The sequence below is a fragment of the Pseudophryne corroboree genome, chromosome 6 (genome assembly GCF_028390025.1).
Source record: "Pseudophryne corroboree isolate aPseCor3 chromosome 6, aPseCor3.hap2, whole genome shotgun sequence".
Taxonomy (NCBI): Eukaryota; Metazoa; Chordata; class Amphibia; order Anura; family Myobatrachidae; genus Pseudophryne; species Pseudophryne corroboree.
Window position 1 is genome coordinate 796,299,103 of NC_086449.1, and position 19,284 is coordinate 796,318,386.

Here is a 19,284-nt window from a genome sequence, read left to right on the forward strand (position 1 = left end):
TACTTGTGTGGGTTTCCTCCGGGTACTCCGGTTTCCTCCCACAATCCAAATTATACTGGTAGGTTAATTGGATCCCAACAAAATTAACCTTAGTGTGAATGTGTGTGTGTGTACATGTGGTAGGGAATATAGAGTGTAAGCTCCACTGGGGCAGGGACTGATGTGAATGGCCAAATATTCTCTGTAAAGCGCTGCGGAATATGTGTGCGCTATATAAATAACTGGTAATAAATAAATTATTGAGAAATTCAGGAAAAATCAGAAATAAAATTGTGCTTCCCTGTCATCCTTAGGTCCAGTTATGTGGTGATGGACAGGTTTGCACTTCTGTTTGTCCACTTATTTTATGATGGACCGCCACCAGCTGTGGTATTGCCTAGGACACAGGTTCTCAAACTCGGTCCTCAGGACCCCACACGGTTCATGTTTTCCAGGTCACCTGTAGATTTTAAAAATGTGACAGTTGGTGATACACAGTGCACATGCTGGGTGACATGGAAAACGTGAACCATGTGGGGTCCTGAGAACCGAGTTTGAGAACCACTGGCCTAGGACATCGGCCATAAATCATGTTATTTGTGACTGGATGACAGGAGGGCTCTGGGAGAAGCTAGGGAGGCAGATACATGATTATGCAGGGTACAGTATAGTACCCATGGACAGTTTTTGATGTTCTACTAAATAGAAAAGCCGTGTACTACAGAGAGACAGGTCACAATGAGGGCTAGAATAGGAATTTATTCACACTAGAGATTAGAAGGGACTCACCGGTCATACATTCATCGTTCAGTTGCTGCATGAATAGCCAGATGGAGGCAGCAACAATTTTAACACGTGTTTAGTAAAAATATTACTTTTAATTTTATTCATTTTAGGGCTTCCGTGGCTCTACCATCTGGGTTTCATCTGTGGTGTAATGTATTTAAGGGGCTCAACTGTGGTGTAACGTGGCTAAGGGGCTCTACCATGGCATAATGTGTATAAGCGGCTCCTCTTTATTGTAACATGTATAATTGGCTGTACTGTGGTGTAATGTATTTAGGAGCTCTACTGTGTAATGTGAATAAGGGGTTGTGGTTTTTTTTTGTAAATCATGTGTTTTATTATTTTTTCTTTGATCTATGGATTCCCTTGCATCATTGTTACATTATTACTTGTACTCCCGCTACACTGAGTAAATCACAATTATGTAAATATATGAAGGTTTATTACACCAAGGGGCACCAAAATCTATATTCGCTTACCAAAAAATTTAGGCTTGGTCCTGCCCTGATCTGGGAAATAATATTATCATTTATTAATGTCCACGTTTCACAAAAGAAGGCGTCCGTCTCATCTGATGAGCAGGAAAGTGCCCATGATGTTCTGCATGTACGTTTATCAGTTCACATTTTCTTGACGGATTTCAGAATCAGTTTGGAATCTCGTTCCTCCACGTGCAATCCCATACTCTCCAGCTGCGAGGTGTCGGCGAGGCCTTGCCGCTCCATACTGGCAATCAGCTCCTGATTTTTTTCATTCTGTTCGGTGAGGTTCCTAATGGCGTAAACCGCCCACTGGTTTAGAACTAGAATAGAAATGGTTAAGGAACGTACAGAGAGAAGAAACACACAGGCCACCTTCTCACACGTTTAACCGCACAATGTAAGCCAATCGTATGGACGAGAACTGTGCTCATTACAAATTGTCCGAAGATCACATCACAAAAGTGATCTTACATCAACCCTAATTGAATTGGCCCCATAGAGGAGTGACTGTAAGATGTTAATAGAGATCCCCAGCGCTGGCTTCACCGACACTTATAGCGCATTAAAACATCTGCATAATACATTATAATATAAGCTATATAAAAAATAAAAACCCTACAGAGAACATCTAAAAAAGAAGATACACACTCCAGCATAAAAATCTCCATCAGGACAGGGAAAATAACATTATTGTAGAACAATATAAATTAAATTACAACATGACAAAATAAATAGGGTAAGTAATACAGGTTAAGTATCCCATATCCAAAATGCTTGGGACCAGAAGTATTTTGGATATTGGATTTTTCCGTATTTTGGAATAATTGCATACCATAATGAGATATCATGGCGATGGGACCTAAGTCTAAGCACAGAATGCATTTATGTTTCATATACACCTTATACACACACAGCCTGAAGGTCATTTAATAATGTTTTTAATAACTTTGTGTATTAAACAATGTTTGAGTACATTGAGCCATCAGAAAACAAAGGTTTCACTATCTCACTCAAAAAATTCCGTATTTCGGAATATTCCGTATTTCAGAATATTTGAATATGGGATACTCAACCTGTACATGGTTTCTGCTAATAATAAAAAAAAGCAAGGCAATGATTATGTGCAGAACTCCTAATTACTATGTATATGATTTTCTTTAGCAGAATAACAAGCGATTCAATCACAATTCACAGAATAAATGATCATTTTGAAGTTTAAGGACAACCAAACCATTGATTTTTATTTCCTTATTGGATGTGTGTTGTTTGATGTTATATGTCTGAACAACACTTGGATAATAGTAACATGTGGACGGAATGTCCATCTGTAGTTTAGTCTGCAGTTGGAAGTGTTGGAACCTCACCACAACGCGAGAAAAACGCCAGAAGTAGAAAGACGCAACTAAGCTTCACAGGTGCCGAGGGCAGGATTTGGTGAGCACTTCTATCTCTCTACCCGCAACCAGTACATATCTTTCATAGTAGGGTGAGACACCCCATAACTGCAGCTTTTGCTGGGAATCCACAGTGACGTCACAGTACAATAATGGAGAACCGACAAACTGCTACAATCTCCTTTTACCTTCTAAGAAACTGCAATGGAAAGTCCCAATTTAGGTTTTAGTTATTCTTCAAACAGCAAATAGAGAAAAGAATGTTCGTTGTAAATGTTAGAAATGAATTTAAATCATCGCTGGCTGGACAACACCCCCCCGAAAAAAAAAAAAAGAGCCTAAGGGTAAAAAGTAATGTATAATTAAGATTTCAACCATTCTTCTACTGAAATGTGAACAAATAGCAACGTGTTAGAACAATGCATTCCGAATTGGAGTGAGCGTGGCCTCTCGCTAGCAAGGTGCTGTTTTCTCCTTGCTGCAAGAAGTTCAGAATTGTTAAAGGATTAAATGTTTATAAAATTAAAAGTGAGTTGTCTGAGTCCTCAGATCATTAAGCTCTCAGCGACAGGCAGCACCTGACTCATTCATATATTCCAACAGCTCTTACAAACGGTAAAAAATAAGAATTTACTTACCGATAATTCTATTTCTCATAGTCCGTAGTGGATGCTGGGGACTCCGAAAGGACCATGGGGAATAGCGGCTCCGCAGGAGACTGGGCACAAAGTAAAAGCTTTAGGACTAGCTGGTGTGCACTGGCTCCTCCCCCTATGACCCTCCTCCAAGCCTCAGTTAGGATACTGTGCCCGGACGAGCGTACACAATAAGGAATGATTTTGAATCCCGGGTAAGACTCATACCAGCCACACCAATCACACCGTACAACTTGTGATCTGAACCCAGTTAACAGCATGATAACAGAAGGAGCCTCTGAAAAGATGGCTCACAACAACAATAACCCGATTTTTGTAACAATAACTATGTACAAGTAATGCAGACAATCCGCACTTGGGATGGGCGCCCAGCATCCACTACGGACTATGAGAAATAGAATTATCGGTAAGTAAATTCTTATTTTCTCTAACGTCCTAGTGGATGCTGGGGACTCCGAAAGGACCATGGGGATTATACCAAAGCTCCCAAACGGCGGGAGAGTGCGGATGACTCTGCAGCACCGAATGAGAGAACTCCAGGTCCTCCTCAGCCAGGGTATCAAATTTGTAGAATTTAGCAAACGTGTTTGCCCCTGACCAAGTAGCTGCTCGGCAAAGTTGTAAAGCCGAGACCCCTCGGGCAGCCGCCCAAGATGAGCCCACTTTCCGTGTGGAATGGGCTTTTACAGATTTTGGCTGTGGCAGGCCTGCCACAGAATGTGCAAGCTGAATTGTACTACAAATCCAACGAGCAATCGTCTGCTTAGAAGCAGGAGCACCCAGCTTGTTGGGTGCATACAGGATAAACAGCGAGTCAGATTTTCTGACTCCAGCCGTCCTGGAAACATATATTTTCAGGGCCCTGACTACGTCCAGCAACTTGGAATACTCCAAGTCCCTAGTAGCCGCAGGCACCACAATAGGTTGGTTTAAGTGAAATGCTGAAACCACCTTAGGGAGAAATTGAGGACGAGTCCTCAATTCTGCCCTGTCCGTATGAAAAATTAGGTAAGGGCTTTTATAGGATAAAGCCGCCAATTCTGATACACGCCTGGCTGAAGCCAGGGCTAACAGCATTACCACTTTCCAAGTTTCCATGTGAGATATTTCAAGTCCACAGTGGTGAGTGGTTCAAACCAATGTGATTTTAGGAATCCCAACACTACATTGAGATCCCAAGGTGCCACTGGAGGCACAAAAGGAGGCTGTATATGCAGTACTCCCTTGACAAACGTCTGAACTTCAGGAACAGAAGCTAGTTCTTTTTGGAAGAATATCGACAGGGCCGAAATTTGAACCTTAATGGACCCTAATTTGAGGCCTATAGACAGTCCTGTTTGCAGGAAATGCAGGAATCGACCCAGTTGAAATTCCTCCGTAGGGGCCTTCCTGGCCTCGCACCACGCAACATATTTACGCCAAATACGGTGATAATGTTGTACGGTTACATCCTTCCTGGCTTTGATCAGGGTAGGGATGAGAGCAGGTCCTGTCTTAGAGGTAGAGGCCACGGGTCTTCCGTGAGCATCTCTTGAATTTCCGGGTACCAAGTCCTTCTTGGCCAATCCGGAGCCACGAGTATAGTCTTTACTCCTCTCCTTCTTATGATTCTCAGTACTTTTGGTATGAGAGGAAGAGGAGGGAACACATACACTGACCGGTACACCCACGGTGTTACCAGAGCGTCCACAGCTATTGCCTGAGGGTCCCTTGACCTGGAGCAATATCTGTCCCGTTTTTTGTTGAGGCGAGACGCCATCATGTCCACCTTTGGTTTTTCCCAACGGTTTACAATCATGTGGAAGACTTCTGGGTGAAGTCCCCACTCCCCCGGGTGAAGATCGTGTCTGCTGAGGAAGTCTGCTTCCCAGTTGTCCACTCCCGGAATGAACACTGCTGACAGTGCTATCACACGATTTTCCGCCCAGCGAAGAATCCTTGCCACTTCCGTCATTGCCCTCCTGCTTCTTGTGCCGCCCTGTCTGTTTACGTGGGCGACTGCCGTGATGTTGTCCGACTGGATCAATACTGGCTGACCCTGAAGCAGAGGCCTTGCCTGACTTAGGGCATTGTAAATGGCCCTTAGTTCCAGGATATTTATGTGAAGTGACGTTTCCATGCTTGACCACAAGCCCTGGAAATTTTTTCCCTGTGCGGCTGCTCCCCAGCCTCTCAGGCTGGCATCCGTGGTCACCAGGACCCAATCCTGAATGCCGAATCTGCGGCCCTCTAGGAGATGAGCACTCTGTAATCACCACAGGAGAGACACCCTTGTCCTTGGAGACAGGGTTATCCGCTGATGCATTTGAAGATGCGATCCGGACCATTTGTCTAGCAGATCCAACTGAAAAGTTCTTGCGTGGAATCTGCCGAATGGAATCGCTTCGTAAGAAGCCACCATCTTTCCCAGGACCCTTGTGCACTGATGCACTGACACCTGGCCTGGTCTTAGGAGTTTCCTGACTAGGTCGGATAACTCCCTGGCTTTCTCTTCCGGGAGAAACACCTTTTTCTGTACTGTGTCCAGAATCATCCCTAGGAACAGCAGACGTGTCGTCGGAATCAGCTGCGATTTTGGAATATTTAGAATCCATCCGTGCTGTCGTAGTACTATTTGAGATAGTGCTACTCCGACCTCTAACTGTTCTCTGGACCGTGCCCTTATCAGGAGATCGTCCAAGTAAGGGATAATTAAGACGCCTTTTCTTCGAAGAAGAATCATCATTTCGGCCATTACCTTGGTAAAGACCCGGGGTGCCGTGGACAATCCAAACGGCAGCGTCTGAAACTGATAGTGACAGTTCTGTACCACAAACCTGAGGTACCCTTGGTGAGAAGGGCAAATTGGGACATGGAGGTAAGCATCCTTGATGTCCAGAGACACCATGTAGTCCCCTTCTTCCAGGTTCGCAATCACTGCTCTGAGTGACTCCATCTTGAACTTGAACCTTTTTATGTAAGTGTTCAAGGCTTTCAGATTTAAAATGGGTCTCACCGAGCCGTCCGGCTTCGGTACCACAAACAGCGTGGAGTAATACCCCTTTCCCTGTTGTAGGAGGGGTACCTTGATTATCACTTGCTGGGAATACAGCTTGTGAATGGCTTCCAATACCGCCTCCCTGTCGGGGGTAGACGTTGGTAAAGCAGACTTCAGGAACCGGCGAGGGGGAGACGTCTCGAATTCCAATTTGTACCCCTGAGATACTACCTGCAGGATCCATGGGTCCACTTGCGAGTGAGCCCACTGCGCGCTGAAATTCTTGAGACGGGCCCCCACCGTGCCTGAGTCCGCTTGTAAGGCCCCAGCGTCATGCTGAGGACTTGGCAGAAGCGGGGGAGGGCTTCTGTTCGTGGGAAGAAGCTGTCTGTTGCAGTCTTTTTCCCCTTCCTCTGCCCCGGGGCAGATATGAGTGGCCTTTTGCCCGCTTGCCCTTATGGGGACGAAAGGACTGAGCCTGAAAAGACGGTATCTTTTTCTGCTGCGAGGTGACATGGGGTAAAAAGGTGGATTTCCCAGCCGTTGCCGTGGCCACCAGGTCCGATAGACCGCCCCCAAATAACTCCTCCCCTTTATACGGCAATACTTCCATATGCCGTTTGGAATCCGCATCCCCTGACCACTGTCGCGTCTATAATCCTCTTCTGGCAGAAATGGACATCGCACTTACTCTTGATGCCAGAGTGCAAATGTCTCTCTGTGCATCTCGTATATATAGGAATGCATCCTTTAAATGCTCTATAGTCAATAATATATTGTCCCTGTCCAGGGTATCAATATTTTCAGTCAGGGAATCCGACCAAGCCACCCCAGCACTGCACATCCAGGCTGAGGCGATTGCTGGTCGCAGTATAACACCAGTATGAGTGTATATACTTTTAAGGATATTTTCCAGCCTCCTATCTGCTGGCTCCTTAAGGGCGGCCGTTTCTGGAGACGGTAACGCCACTTGTTTTGATAAGCGTGTGAGCGCCTTATCCACCCTAGGGGGTGTTTCCCAACGAGCCCTAACCTCTGGTGGGAAGGGATATAGTGCCAATAATTTTTTAGAAATTAGCAGTTTTTTGTCGGGGGTAACCCACGCTTCATCACACACTTCATTCAATTCATCTGATTCAGGAAAAACTACGGGTAGTTTTTTCACACCCCACATAATACCCCTTTTTGTGGTACTTGCAGTATCAGAGATGTGCAAAACCTCCTTCATTGCCGTGATCATGTAACGTGTGGCCCTACTGGAAAATACGTTTGTTTCTTCACCGTCGACACTGGAGTCAGTGTCTGTGTCCGTGTCGACCCACTGAGGTAACGGGCGTTTAATAGCCCCTGACGGTGTTTGAGACGCCTGGACAGGCACTAACTGAGCTGCCGGCTGTCTCATGTCGTCAACAGTTTTCTGTAACGTGCCGACACTGTCACGTAATTCCTTAATTACGGCCATCCATTCAGGTGTCGACTCCCTAGGGGGTGACATCACCATTATAGGCAATTGCTCCGCCTCCACATCATTTTCCTCCTCATACATGTCGACACACACGTACCGACACTCAGCACACACACAGGGAATGCTCTGATAGAGGACAGGACCCACTTAGCCCCTTGGGGAGACAGAGGGAGAGTTTGCCAGCACACACCAGAGCGCTATATATGTATAGGGACAACCTTACAATAAGTGTCTATCCCTTATAGCTGCTTATATCTGTTATTTTGCCAAATAAGTGACCCCCTCTCTTTTTTACCCTGTTTCTGTAGTTGCAGGATGCAGGGGAGATTCTGGGAGCCTTCCTACCAGCGGAGCTGTGTGGGAAAAATGGCGCTGTGTGCTGAGGAGATAGGCCCCGCCCCCTTCATGGCGGGCTCTTCTCCCGCTTTTTTCTGGAAAACTGGCAGGGGTTAAATACATCCATATAGCCCAGGAGCTATATGTGATGTATTTTTTGCCAAATAAGGTAAATTCATTGCTTCCCAGGGCGCCCCCCCCCAGCGCCCTGCACCCTCAGTGACCGAAGTGTGAAGTGTGCTGAGAGCAATGGCGCACAGCTGCAGTGCTGTGCGCTACCTTATGAAGACAGGAAAGTCTTCTGCCGCCGATTTATGGACCTCTTCTTGCTTCAGCATCTGTAAGGGGGCCGGCGGCGCGGCTCCGGGACCCATCCATGGCTGGGCCTGTGATCGTCCCTCTGGAGCTAATGTCCAGTAGCCTAAGAAGCCCAATCCACTCTGCACGCAGGTGAGTTCGCTTCTTCTCCCCTTAGTCCCTCGATGCAGTGAGCCTGTTGCCAGCAGGTCTCACTGAAAATAAAAAACCTATTTAAACTTTTACTCTAAGCAGCTCAGGAGAGCCACCTAGATTGCACCCTTCTCGTTCGGGCACAAAATCTTAACTGAGGCTTGGAGGAGGGTCATAGGGGGAGGAGCCAGTGCACACCAGCTAGTCCTAAAGCTTTTACTTTGTGCCCAGTCTCCTGCGGAGCCGCTATTCCCCATGGTCCTTTCGGAGTCCCCAGCATCCACTAGGACGTTAGAGAAATGAGATTGGTTATCAGTGAAACAATTATTTGTAGAGGTAGATTTACAGTTTTATACAATGCACGTTCAGTGGCATATATAAGCAAATGGGAAAAATTAGCCCCGAGACCACAAATTATTAGTAACTTTCAGCATACCCTTCTAGCCACAGCAAGTATCTTTCTTACTATCAATTTATTTTCTCACGCAGTCTAACCCTTAAGGTGGGTACACACTAGTAGATATATCTGCAGATCAGTTGATCTGCAGATATATCTATGGACGGATCGGGCAGTGTGTTTAGCATACACACTGCCCGATCCGTCGGGGACTGACGTCATGAACTGGGCGGGCGAGTACACACGCCCGCCCAGTTCAGCTGTCAATCACCGACGGCCGCCGCAGCATGTGTACGGGCGGTCGGACGACCGCCCCATACGCACACAGCGACGCGCCAATATATCGGTAGATATATTGGCCGTCGGCTGTGCTGCGCGGCCGACGCGATACGTCTGTGAACAACGGAGTTAACAGACGTATCGGCCGTACACACTGGCCGACGCTCCCGTGATATATCGGCCATTCAAGAGAACGGCCGATATATCGACCAGTGTGTACGGGCCTTCTGGAAACAGTCACAAGCAATCGCCTGCCAGTGACTGGGCTGCTGATCGTGGCTGCAGTAGGAAGCTCAAGGTCACACATGCACCAATCACTTGTCATTCACTGCACTGCTGATATAAGGTGACTGCAGGAGGAGACGCCAATGTGGCACATACACCAATCACTTGTCATTCACTGCACTGGTGATATAAGGTGACTGCAGGAGGTAGCGCCAGTGTGGCACATGCACCAATCACTTGCCATTCACTGCACTGCTGATATAAGGTGACTGCAGGAGGAGACACCAATGTGGGACATACACCAATCACTTGTCATTCATTGCAGTGCTGATATAAGGTGACTGCAGGAGGAAGCACCAGTGTGGCACATACACCAATCACTTGTCATTCACTGCAGTGCTGATATAAGGTGACTGCAGGAGGAGACGACAATGTGGCACATACACCAATCACTTGTCATTCACTGCACTGCTTAAAAAAAGGTGAATGCAGGAGGAAGCGCCAGTGTGGCACATGCACCAATCACTTGTTATTCACTGCACTGCTGATATAAGGTGACTGCAGGAGGAAGCACTAATGTGGCACATACACCAATGACTTGTCATTCATTGCAGTGCTGATATAAGGTGACTGCAGGAGGAAGCGCCAGTGTAGCACATGCACCAATCACTTGTCATTCATTGCACTGCTGATATAAGGTGACTGCAGGAGGAAGCACTAATGTGGCACATACACCAATCACTTGTCATTCATTGCAGTGCTGATATAAGGTGACTGCAGGAGGAAGCACCAGTGTGGCACATGCACCAATCACTTGTTATTCACTGCACTGCTGATATAAGGTGACTGCAGGAGGAAGCACTAATGTGGCACATACACCAATGACTTGTCATTCATTGCAGTGCTGATATAAGGTGACTGCAGGAGGAAGCGCCAGTGTAGCACATGTACCAATCACTTGTCATTGCAGTGCTGATATAAGGTGACTGCAGGAGGAAGCACTAATGTGGCACATACACCAATCACTTGTCATTCATTGCAGTGCTAATATAAGGTGACTGCAGGAGGAAGCACCAGTGTGGCACATACACCAATCACTTGTCATTCACTGCAGTGCTGATATAAGGTGACTGCAGGAGGAAGCACCAGTCTGGCACATATACCAATCACTTTTCATTCACTGCAGTGCTGATATAAGGTGACTGCAGGAGGAAGCACCAGTGTGGCACATACACCAATCACTTGTCATTCACTGCAGTGCTGATATAAGGTGACTGCAGGAGGAAGCACCAGTGTGGCACATACACCAATCACTTGTTATTCATTGCAGTGCTGATATAAGGTGACTGCAGGAGGAAGCACCAGTGTGGCACATACACCAATCACTTGTCATTCACTGCAGTGCTGATATAAGGTGACTGCAGGAGGAAGCACCAGTGTGGCACATACACCAATCACTTGTCATTCATTGCAGTGCTGATATAAGGTGACTGCAGGAGGAGACGACAATGTGGCACATACACCAATCACTTGTCATTCACTGCACTGCTTAAAAAAAGGTGACTGCAGGAGGAAGCGCCAGTGTGGCACATGCACCAATCACTTGTTATTCACTGCACTGCTGATATAAGGTGACTGCAGGAGGAAGCTATAATGTGGCACATACACCAATGACTTGTCATTCATTGCAGTGCTGATATAAGGTGACTGCAGGAGGAAGCGCCAGTGTAGCACATGCACCAATCACTTGTCATTCATTGCACTGCTGATATAAGGTGACTGCAGGAGGAAGCACTAATGTGGCACATACACCAATCACTTGTCATTCATTGCAGTGCTGATATAAGGTGACTGCAGGAGGAAGCACCAGTGTGGCACATACACCAATCACTTGTCATTCACTGCAGTGCTGATATAAGGTGACTGCAGGAGGAAGCACCAGTGTGGCACATACACCAATCACTTGTCATTCACTGCAGTGCTGATATAAGGTGACTGCAGGAGGAAGCACCAGTGTAGCACATGTACCAATCACTTGTCATTGCAGTGCTGATATAAGGTGACTGCAGGAGGAAGCACTAATGTGGCACATACACCAATCACTTGTCATTCATTGCAGTGCTAATATAAGGTGACTGCAGGAGGAAGCACCAGTGTGGCACATACACCAATCACTTGTCATTCACTGCAGTGCTGATATAAGGTGACTGCAGGAGGAAGCACCAGTCTGGCACATATACCAATCACTTTTCATTCACTGCAGTGCTGATATAAGGTGACTGCAGGAGGAAGCACCAGTGTGGCACATACACCAATCACTTGTCATTCACTGCAGTGCTGATATAAGGTGACTGCAGGAGGAAGCACCAGTGTGGCACATACACCAATCACTTGTTATTCATTGCAGTGCTGATATAAGGTGACTGCAGGAGGAAGCACCAGTGTGGCACATACACCAATCACTTGTCATTCACTGCAGTGCTGATATAAGGTGACTGCAGGAGGAAGCACTAATGTGGCACATACACCAATCACTTGTCATTCACTGCATTGCTGATATAAGGTGACTGCAGGAGGAAACACCAGTGTGACACATACAGAAATCACCCATCAGTCGTCATACTGCTGATTCTGCGCCTGTAGAAGGAAGGACAGTATGACAAATACACCAATCATTTGTCAGTCAAAATGCAGGAGGAAGTGCAGGTAGCTGGTTGTCTAACACTATATTTAATTTTTTTTTTTTTGTTACATAATAAATTATTTTGTCGCGATTTCACCGGTCGTCAATGATTCTGGAATGTGGGCCTCATTCAGAGATATACGCAATGCAGATATTTATGCAGTTAAGCAAATATCGGCCAACTGCGCATGCATCACAGTCGCACGTGCTAAGGTACCTAAGGCATACCGCTCGCAGTGAGAATTTATTCGCACAGTGATTGACAGTCGAGGACCGCTTGGGTGAGGAAACAGGAAGTGGTGCTAAAAATGCAGGCGTACTTTCAGGGCGTGTCTGCGATCTTGTGCGCAGAAAACATGGCGTCAGCGTCACAGTTTCCGCAGCCATAGGGTTACTCAGATGGTAGATTATCGAAGGAACCATAATCACCGCCGCATGTTTGTATGGGAATAATATATAACATTTCATATTTAATAAAATGATGCCAGACATTAGCTAGGAAATTAGAAGGGGAAAAGAAAGAAGAAAAAGAAATGGAAGTGGAAATACATTAAGAAACAGAAGTTCAGTAAAACTTGCACCACAAGCAGTTTTTGATGTACTATAATTCACAGTGACTGCTCTATTTAAAGTGTGCTCGGCGACCTACCAAAGCTTCATGCTACATCATACCATCATAGAGTCATTTTCACATCTTCACTAAAAGAAGCCCTTTAGTTCAGCATTGCCCTATTGCTTCAACAGTAATATGAATATAGAGGGTATATTGGGGTATAAAAGGGGCTGTAAACATATTCTTTTAACCAATTTTTCCCTACAGGTGGAACATAATTTTTAGCGCTCATCTTTTTAATCTATTATCGTGTTATCATATATTGAGCAGTTTTTACACACATAAACAGCACAGTTAAAGCCCCTGTCTAAGTAATATGAATACATCAAAACTATAAAGACTATTTTGATTTCTATGGGATGTGGGTGGAAGATGCTGCCACCTACCAATGTTGATTTAAAAAGGAAAAACTATACAGTCGAGGGAAAGGAGCGGAATAAATTGTAAATTATCTGCACGTTGGTGCACTGGACACTGTATATACATAATAAACGGAAAGTCAGAGCATGTGTTATTAATGAGCAGCACCAAAGGGTGGCCATTACGCTCTTACAATCTGATCTCATGGCTTGGCCAGAGAGCACTAAAGGTCTAATGTTACGTACGAAGAGCTAGAACAACACTATAGGCGGGATGTAATAGCGTCCGAGTTTGCCGCCCCGAACTCACACTTCCTTTTGAACCGGCAGTAATTTGCGAGGCAAAACCATGCCTTGTACACGACGGCCGCTTTAAAAATAAAAAGTCAAGAGTTCGGCCGGGTTCCTACTCCTCCAGCAAACTCGCACACTATTACATCCGGTCTCAGATGTTCCATCACATTTACTTGTTGTTTAAGCAAAAATAAAGTTGAATGGTGGAACTATCCACGAGACATCGGGCCATGTTCCAGTATGGCAGTTTCCCACTTTACCTTGCACTCTTTCCATACGAGAGATACTAAGCCCTCCCAATCGGGCTTTCGTCAGTGTTCATATTCCTGGTGAATTTGACAAAGTACTGATAGCATTGAACATAACATTGGGGGTCATTCCGACCCGTTCGCACGCAGCGTTCTTCGCTGCGGTGCGAACGGGTCGGAACTGCGCATGCGCGGCGGGCACAATGCGCACGCATGTCGTTGGGCCGGGCAGCGGCCAGAACAAAGAGGAAAGTGATCGCTAGCGCGATTGCAAGAAGATTGACAGCAGGGAGGTGTTTCGGGGCGTCTACTCACCGTTTTTCCGGGCGTGGAGATCTGAATGCAGGGCTCTTCAGGCGTTTGGAGGGCGGATGTCCGACGTCAATCCCGGGACCTTCGTCGCTGGATCCGTCGCACAGGGTAAGTAGGTCTGACCCTGGTCTCGTTTTGCAGGAAACTTTTTTAGCATAGCAGGGCTGCACAAGCGATCACAGTCCTGCTATGCTAAAATACACTCCCCCATAGGCGGCGTCTAGTTAATCGCACGAGCAGCAAAAAATTGCTACGTGCGATCAACTCGGAATAAGGGCCATTGATCGGCCAGTGCTCTTTATGCATGGTAAGTACAGTATCTGTCAAGGCTATTAACTGGTCAGTGTTCTCCATATATGATAAGCAAGGCAGGCGTGTGTAGAGAATATTGATTGGCCGGTGCTTTCCATGCATGATTTGTCAAGATGAATGATTGGTCAATGCTTGACTTATTACATGCCTCAATGCATCTGGGAGTGCAAATGTCTTAACGTGCCAAAGCCATGGGTAAAACGCGTCAGCCTCTTCCCCTTTTGGTATTTGGCTGGAAATGACTAATGAAATTAATCTTTGAGTTCACTTTTTAACAGACGATCAGATTACATACTGTACCTGGCTCTTGCCTACGGTTCCAGCCTAGCATATGACCAGGTCCACCAATACTGAATGAGGCAATCAAACTTATTCTAAGCCAACTTGAGAATTAAAATTGGTTGGATGAATGACGAGAAGAATGTGCAAATGATCAATGTTACCTGAAAAGTCTCTTTAATAAACTGCAATTTAGGAATTTCCTTTTAGAAAGACCCTGGGATGAAAACAAGGCATGAAATTCACAATGGAATACCATAAATAAGTGATGCAAGGACACAATATGGGTTAACAGTGGTTCTCTCTGGTTCCAGCATAATCTGTACTTGATACATGTATGGTCCAGAAAATTAGTGTAGTCTAGGATTTGGGAGAACCACACTATTAATCATTTTAGGGGGCTGGCAAATAAGACTAGGCCATGTAACGAAAAAATAAAATACAATACTACTACTCTTTTTGAAAAAATGGCACTAGCCCCCACACAAACACCCGCAGGCCTCTTTTTAAAAATATCCAACATCGTTTACCCTAATGAGATTTGAAACAGAAAAGAGGCTCAACGGGGGGCCAGGGAGTGTTCCCCTTTAATTTCTGGTTTGCTTGGAGCTGGTAGATAAATTTGATATACATAATGGAAGAACAAAGATCTAAAAATACAGCCTGAACATTTTCCTCTCCCTCTAATTATTTTGTCTATTTATTTTGTTATTGTTGGATGAGCCTTTTTCTTTAAAAAATGAGTATTTTCCTCACTTCAGAACCGTGCCTCCTGTTTTTGTGTGGTATGGACTCCCAACGTTTTCCTAGGAACTGGTACACTGTGTGATTTGTCCCAAGTCTTGAGCGAACGCTGTGGTTAAACTAAAATTTTTTTTTTTGTCTTTCCTATAGTCTCCTGAAAATGAATTTTAAAGCAGAAGTGTCACTTCTGGAAATGAAATGACGTCTTCGGGAATTATTAATGACAGACGAACGTGGACGTTTTTTTTTAAAGGGACAATCATTTCCGAAGCAAAATCATGACTTGTAAATGATTGCCCCTTTAAGAAAAAAAAAAAAGATGAAAATATTATAATGCTGTCCAGTCTCTAACCTATGAATTACTTATATTCTCTAGTAAATTAGCAGCATATTAGTCATATCAGTATCAACTGCTCATATGCAATATACCTAGAAATTCCAAGTAAATTCTGATGTCATGAAAAACGTCTGCAGCTATAAAGTTCAACGGAATATGCCGGTGCTACATAAGTAATTGCTAATAAATAATTACATAATTATCAAGCTAATAGAAGTCACCTTGGATATTGTCTGATGGGTTTATACAAAAATGCATCCACCCATCTTTACACGAGAAACGCCTCTATGCGTTCTAACATCTATTATAATTTATAGCAAGATGTAAATAATACCAAATATAATACCCCTACTGCCAGTGTCAATAATAAGTAAATTAGGAACCACGACGAGCAGAAGATATATAAAGGTGCTCTAAACTTTTGTGAATGACAGACTTCTAGGGTGACAGATAATATTGTTCTGATGTCCAATTATGGGGTGTATTCAATAGATGTCGGATCCTTTCCGACAAAAAGGATCTGACATCTTAGTATTCAATGAGCGGCCAAATCCAACAGGCCGTTCCAGACAATGCCAAGCCGACTTTTTTTTAAAAGTCGGATTGACACTGTCGGAAACAGGGCCAAAACCTGTCGGACTTGGCCGCGGAATCCGACAAAACACGTAGATCCGAGGCTAATCCACCGATCCACGTGTTTTCTGACAAGTTGGAATTCCTGACTTGTCGGAAAAACGGAGGGAGGATTGAATAGGTCGGAACACCTGCCGACTTAAAAAAGTTGGAAACTGCCGTCTTTCCGACAAGACGGCAGTTTCCGACAAGCATTGAATACGCCCCTATGTGTATGTTATTTATTAGGACACACCAGGCCTGTACAGGAATCCACGCCAGTTGTGTGGATATTAATTTCTAAGAAAGAAGTCAGATATAGTAATATCGCTCGCAGATTGTATAACGAGACAGGAAGTGTAATTGCCACAGACCATCAAACGACTTTGTAGGCGATGATGAAGAATGAATGAGTCACAGACACAGAGAAGAGAAGCCCATTGAGAATAAACAGCTTTTCTTCTCCAACACCATCCAGTCCGTGTATCTTCACACATACATTTATATGTCATTGCCGCCAGTAAAGGGGCTTCTCAGCTATTGGCACACTTAGGTTGGCTCTGGTCAATGGGTTGCGATTGAGAGAACATAGCCGGCACTCACCCTTTGTAACTTGTGACTCTAGCCGAATGAATTTGCAAGCGGAGAACAAACGGATTGTACAGGGTTCTCACTGCCAGGGGATTTCTAGTTACTGAAGTTCCATAACAAGTGGATTACAACGAGTTTAGCTTCAATATTATACACTGGGCTGCATTCAAGCCTCAACCCTCCACTTGACAAAGAAGTGAATGCTTTTTCTGTTGCTTGCCGGAGCCTTATCTGTTCACATGAAATGAAAGCTTGAAGGGATAAAGTTTGCGAATGTATCCGTAACTAATACCTATCAACAATTCAAGGAGACAATCTCTCATGTGCACAAAGAGGCAGCGGAGACCCCCAGCCGGCTATTATCTGCCCTTTCCAGAGGGAAGATCTCAGCGGCATCAATGACTTACTGTGTGCTGTGCGACAATGTAGGGGGAAGTTGCTTATTCCTAAAATGCAAATAAAAATATTACCTTACTGAGTAATGTATCTATACTATCTCCATAGTTCCGCCATCTGACGATCTCAGACCTCGGTCTTTACAGGCGATGACGCCTCAGGCCTTTATAATTTTCTAAAAAGCCTCGATAAGCGTGTGAGTTTTAGGGAGAGAGTGATCCAACATTCTACAGGAGAAGTTGCGCATAGCAACCAATTAGATTCCAGCTATCATTTATCCTAGTACATTGTATAACGTTATAGCCAGAATCTGATTGGCTGATGTGGGCAATGTCTACCGTGTGTCCTCTATGGAAGGCTTGCTAAATCTCCACCTAAATTAGAAAGTAAAACATTAAAGTGTAAAAGTCATAAGCTGAATAAATAAATGTATGTAACCGCAATAAGAACACATGGGTGCGTTGTACACTTTTAGGGAGCGTCGCCGTTTGGACATTTTGCGCTTCCGTTTCTTGGATTGCACAAGGTGGAAATAACAGGCTTAGGTTTGCATTGTACTGTTATATGTGCATCTATAAAGGATGCATGGGCAGTGGGCTTAGCACCCTTTTACTCACGTGTGTGTGTGTGTGTGTGTGTGTGTGTGTGTGTGTGTGTGTGTGTGTGTGTGTATATATATATATATATGCATTACAAGATAAAAATGTATTTTATCCCTGCAGCTTCGTATAAAGACCAGGGAAAGCTCCTGGTATAACGCCTGGAGATGGTCAATTATTCAGCATTTTCCCTGTGGTGCTAACCCATGGATTCAGTGTAAAGTGCTGGAATCTATGGGTTTTCTAGAATGTGAAACCCTGGCAGGTGCATTTACCACAGAGTTTTCTCTGAGACTGCAAGAAAAAAAATCCCTAAAACCTGCACTGTTATACCCCTGTCAGACCTACTTCAAAATCCCGGGTTTTTGCACATTAACCCGGGATTTAGGTGGGTCTAAATGCAACCAAACGTCCGTGATCCTGCTCCCAACCAGGGTCACTGAGCAGAGACCTGGGAATTTGCCGATTTGCTAGACTGGCAATTTCCCGCGTCTGATGTCTGAAATGGGCTTTAGTGTGCCTTGAGGGAATGACTGCCATCTACAGACAACCAAGTTGGAGAATATGTCACTGGTTATAAATGAGAGAGCAAGAAACCAAATTTTCATATCTGTGTCCATCTTGTTAAAAGATTTTTTTTTTTTTACACATTTTTCTATTATTTACTTAAAAAGCACAAAGGTTTGTGCCACTTAAGTATATAAATAATGATGCTTTATCCGCACTTGGTGACAGTAAGTAGCCAAGTAATAAAATCTCCTATATAATAGCCCAGATCTGTGATCTTGTGATTCATTTGCTAACGCTGGGCGGAGTCACAACAGTGGGCGGAGTTAGTCAAATGAGTCACAGATCTGGCCAAATCTATAGGACACTAGGTGCAGCTGCAGAAGCAGATAGTATGGACATGGCACAGGCAGGGTGCATACCTCCCAGCTTGCTTACACACACACACACACACACACACACACACACACACACACACACACAGAGCGAAAAGGGGGCGTGGCTTCACGGGAGGGCCCCGTTTTCGTCAGTGAGGGGGCATGCCCAGCGCTCTGTGAGCTGCTGGCATGCCCCCAGGGGCTGATTATGAGTCCGGGGGGCACAGGGCACTTGAGACAGGGGAGCCCTATCTCATTGCTGTGCCTGCTGTGGGTTGGGGGCCTGGCCTAATCGCGGGACGCGAGGCCACGCCCCATCATGCAAATTCCGGGATTTTTTTTTTTTTTTATGGAATTTTGGCCCCTCAGCTAGGGCTAAATCCAGAGGAGGTGGTCGCTCCCCCTACACACCCGCACAGGCAGAAGAAAGCAGGAAGACTGCTGCCTCCCTGTAACACCACAGACCTGCCAATACGCAGCAGTGTGTGCTGACTGTAGCACAATGCTGCCGCTGTTGCTGGCAGGACGGGGGAGCTTCTGAGCTGGGACAGAGCTACTCGAGCCGGGGGGGCCCCTAAAACTGTGGGGCCAACGG

The 19,284-nt window shown here is 45.2% G+C and overlaps 1 protein-coding gene across 2 annotated transcripts in view; it reads right to left on the reverse strand.

Moving 5' to 3' along the window:
• Positions 1 to 718: 718 nt before the first annotated feature.
• Positions 719 to 19,284, reverse strand: part of ATXN10 (ataxin 10) — a 345,162-nt gene continuing 326,596 nt past the window's right edge. For both annotated transcript variants that reach the window (XM_063928886.1, XM_063928887.1), the window contains exon 11: positions 719 to 1,567. In XM_063928886.1, coding sequence (XP_063784956.1) covers positions 1,386 to 1,567 — 182 coding nt within the window. In that variant the 3' untranslated portion in view covers positions 719 to 1,385. The remainder of the gene's footprint in view (positions 1,568 to 19,284) is intronic.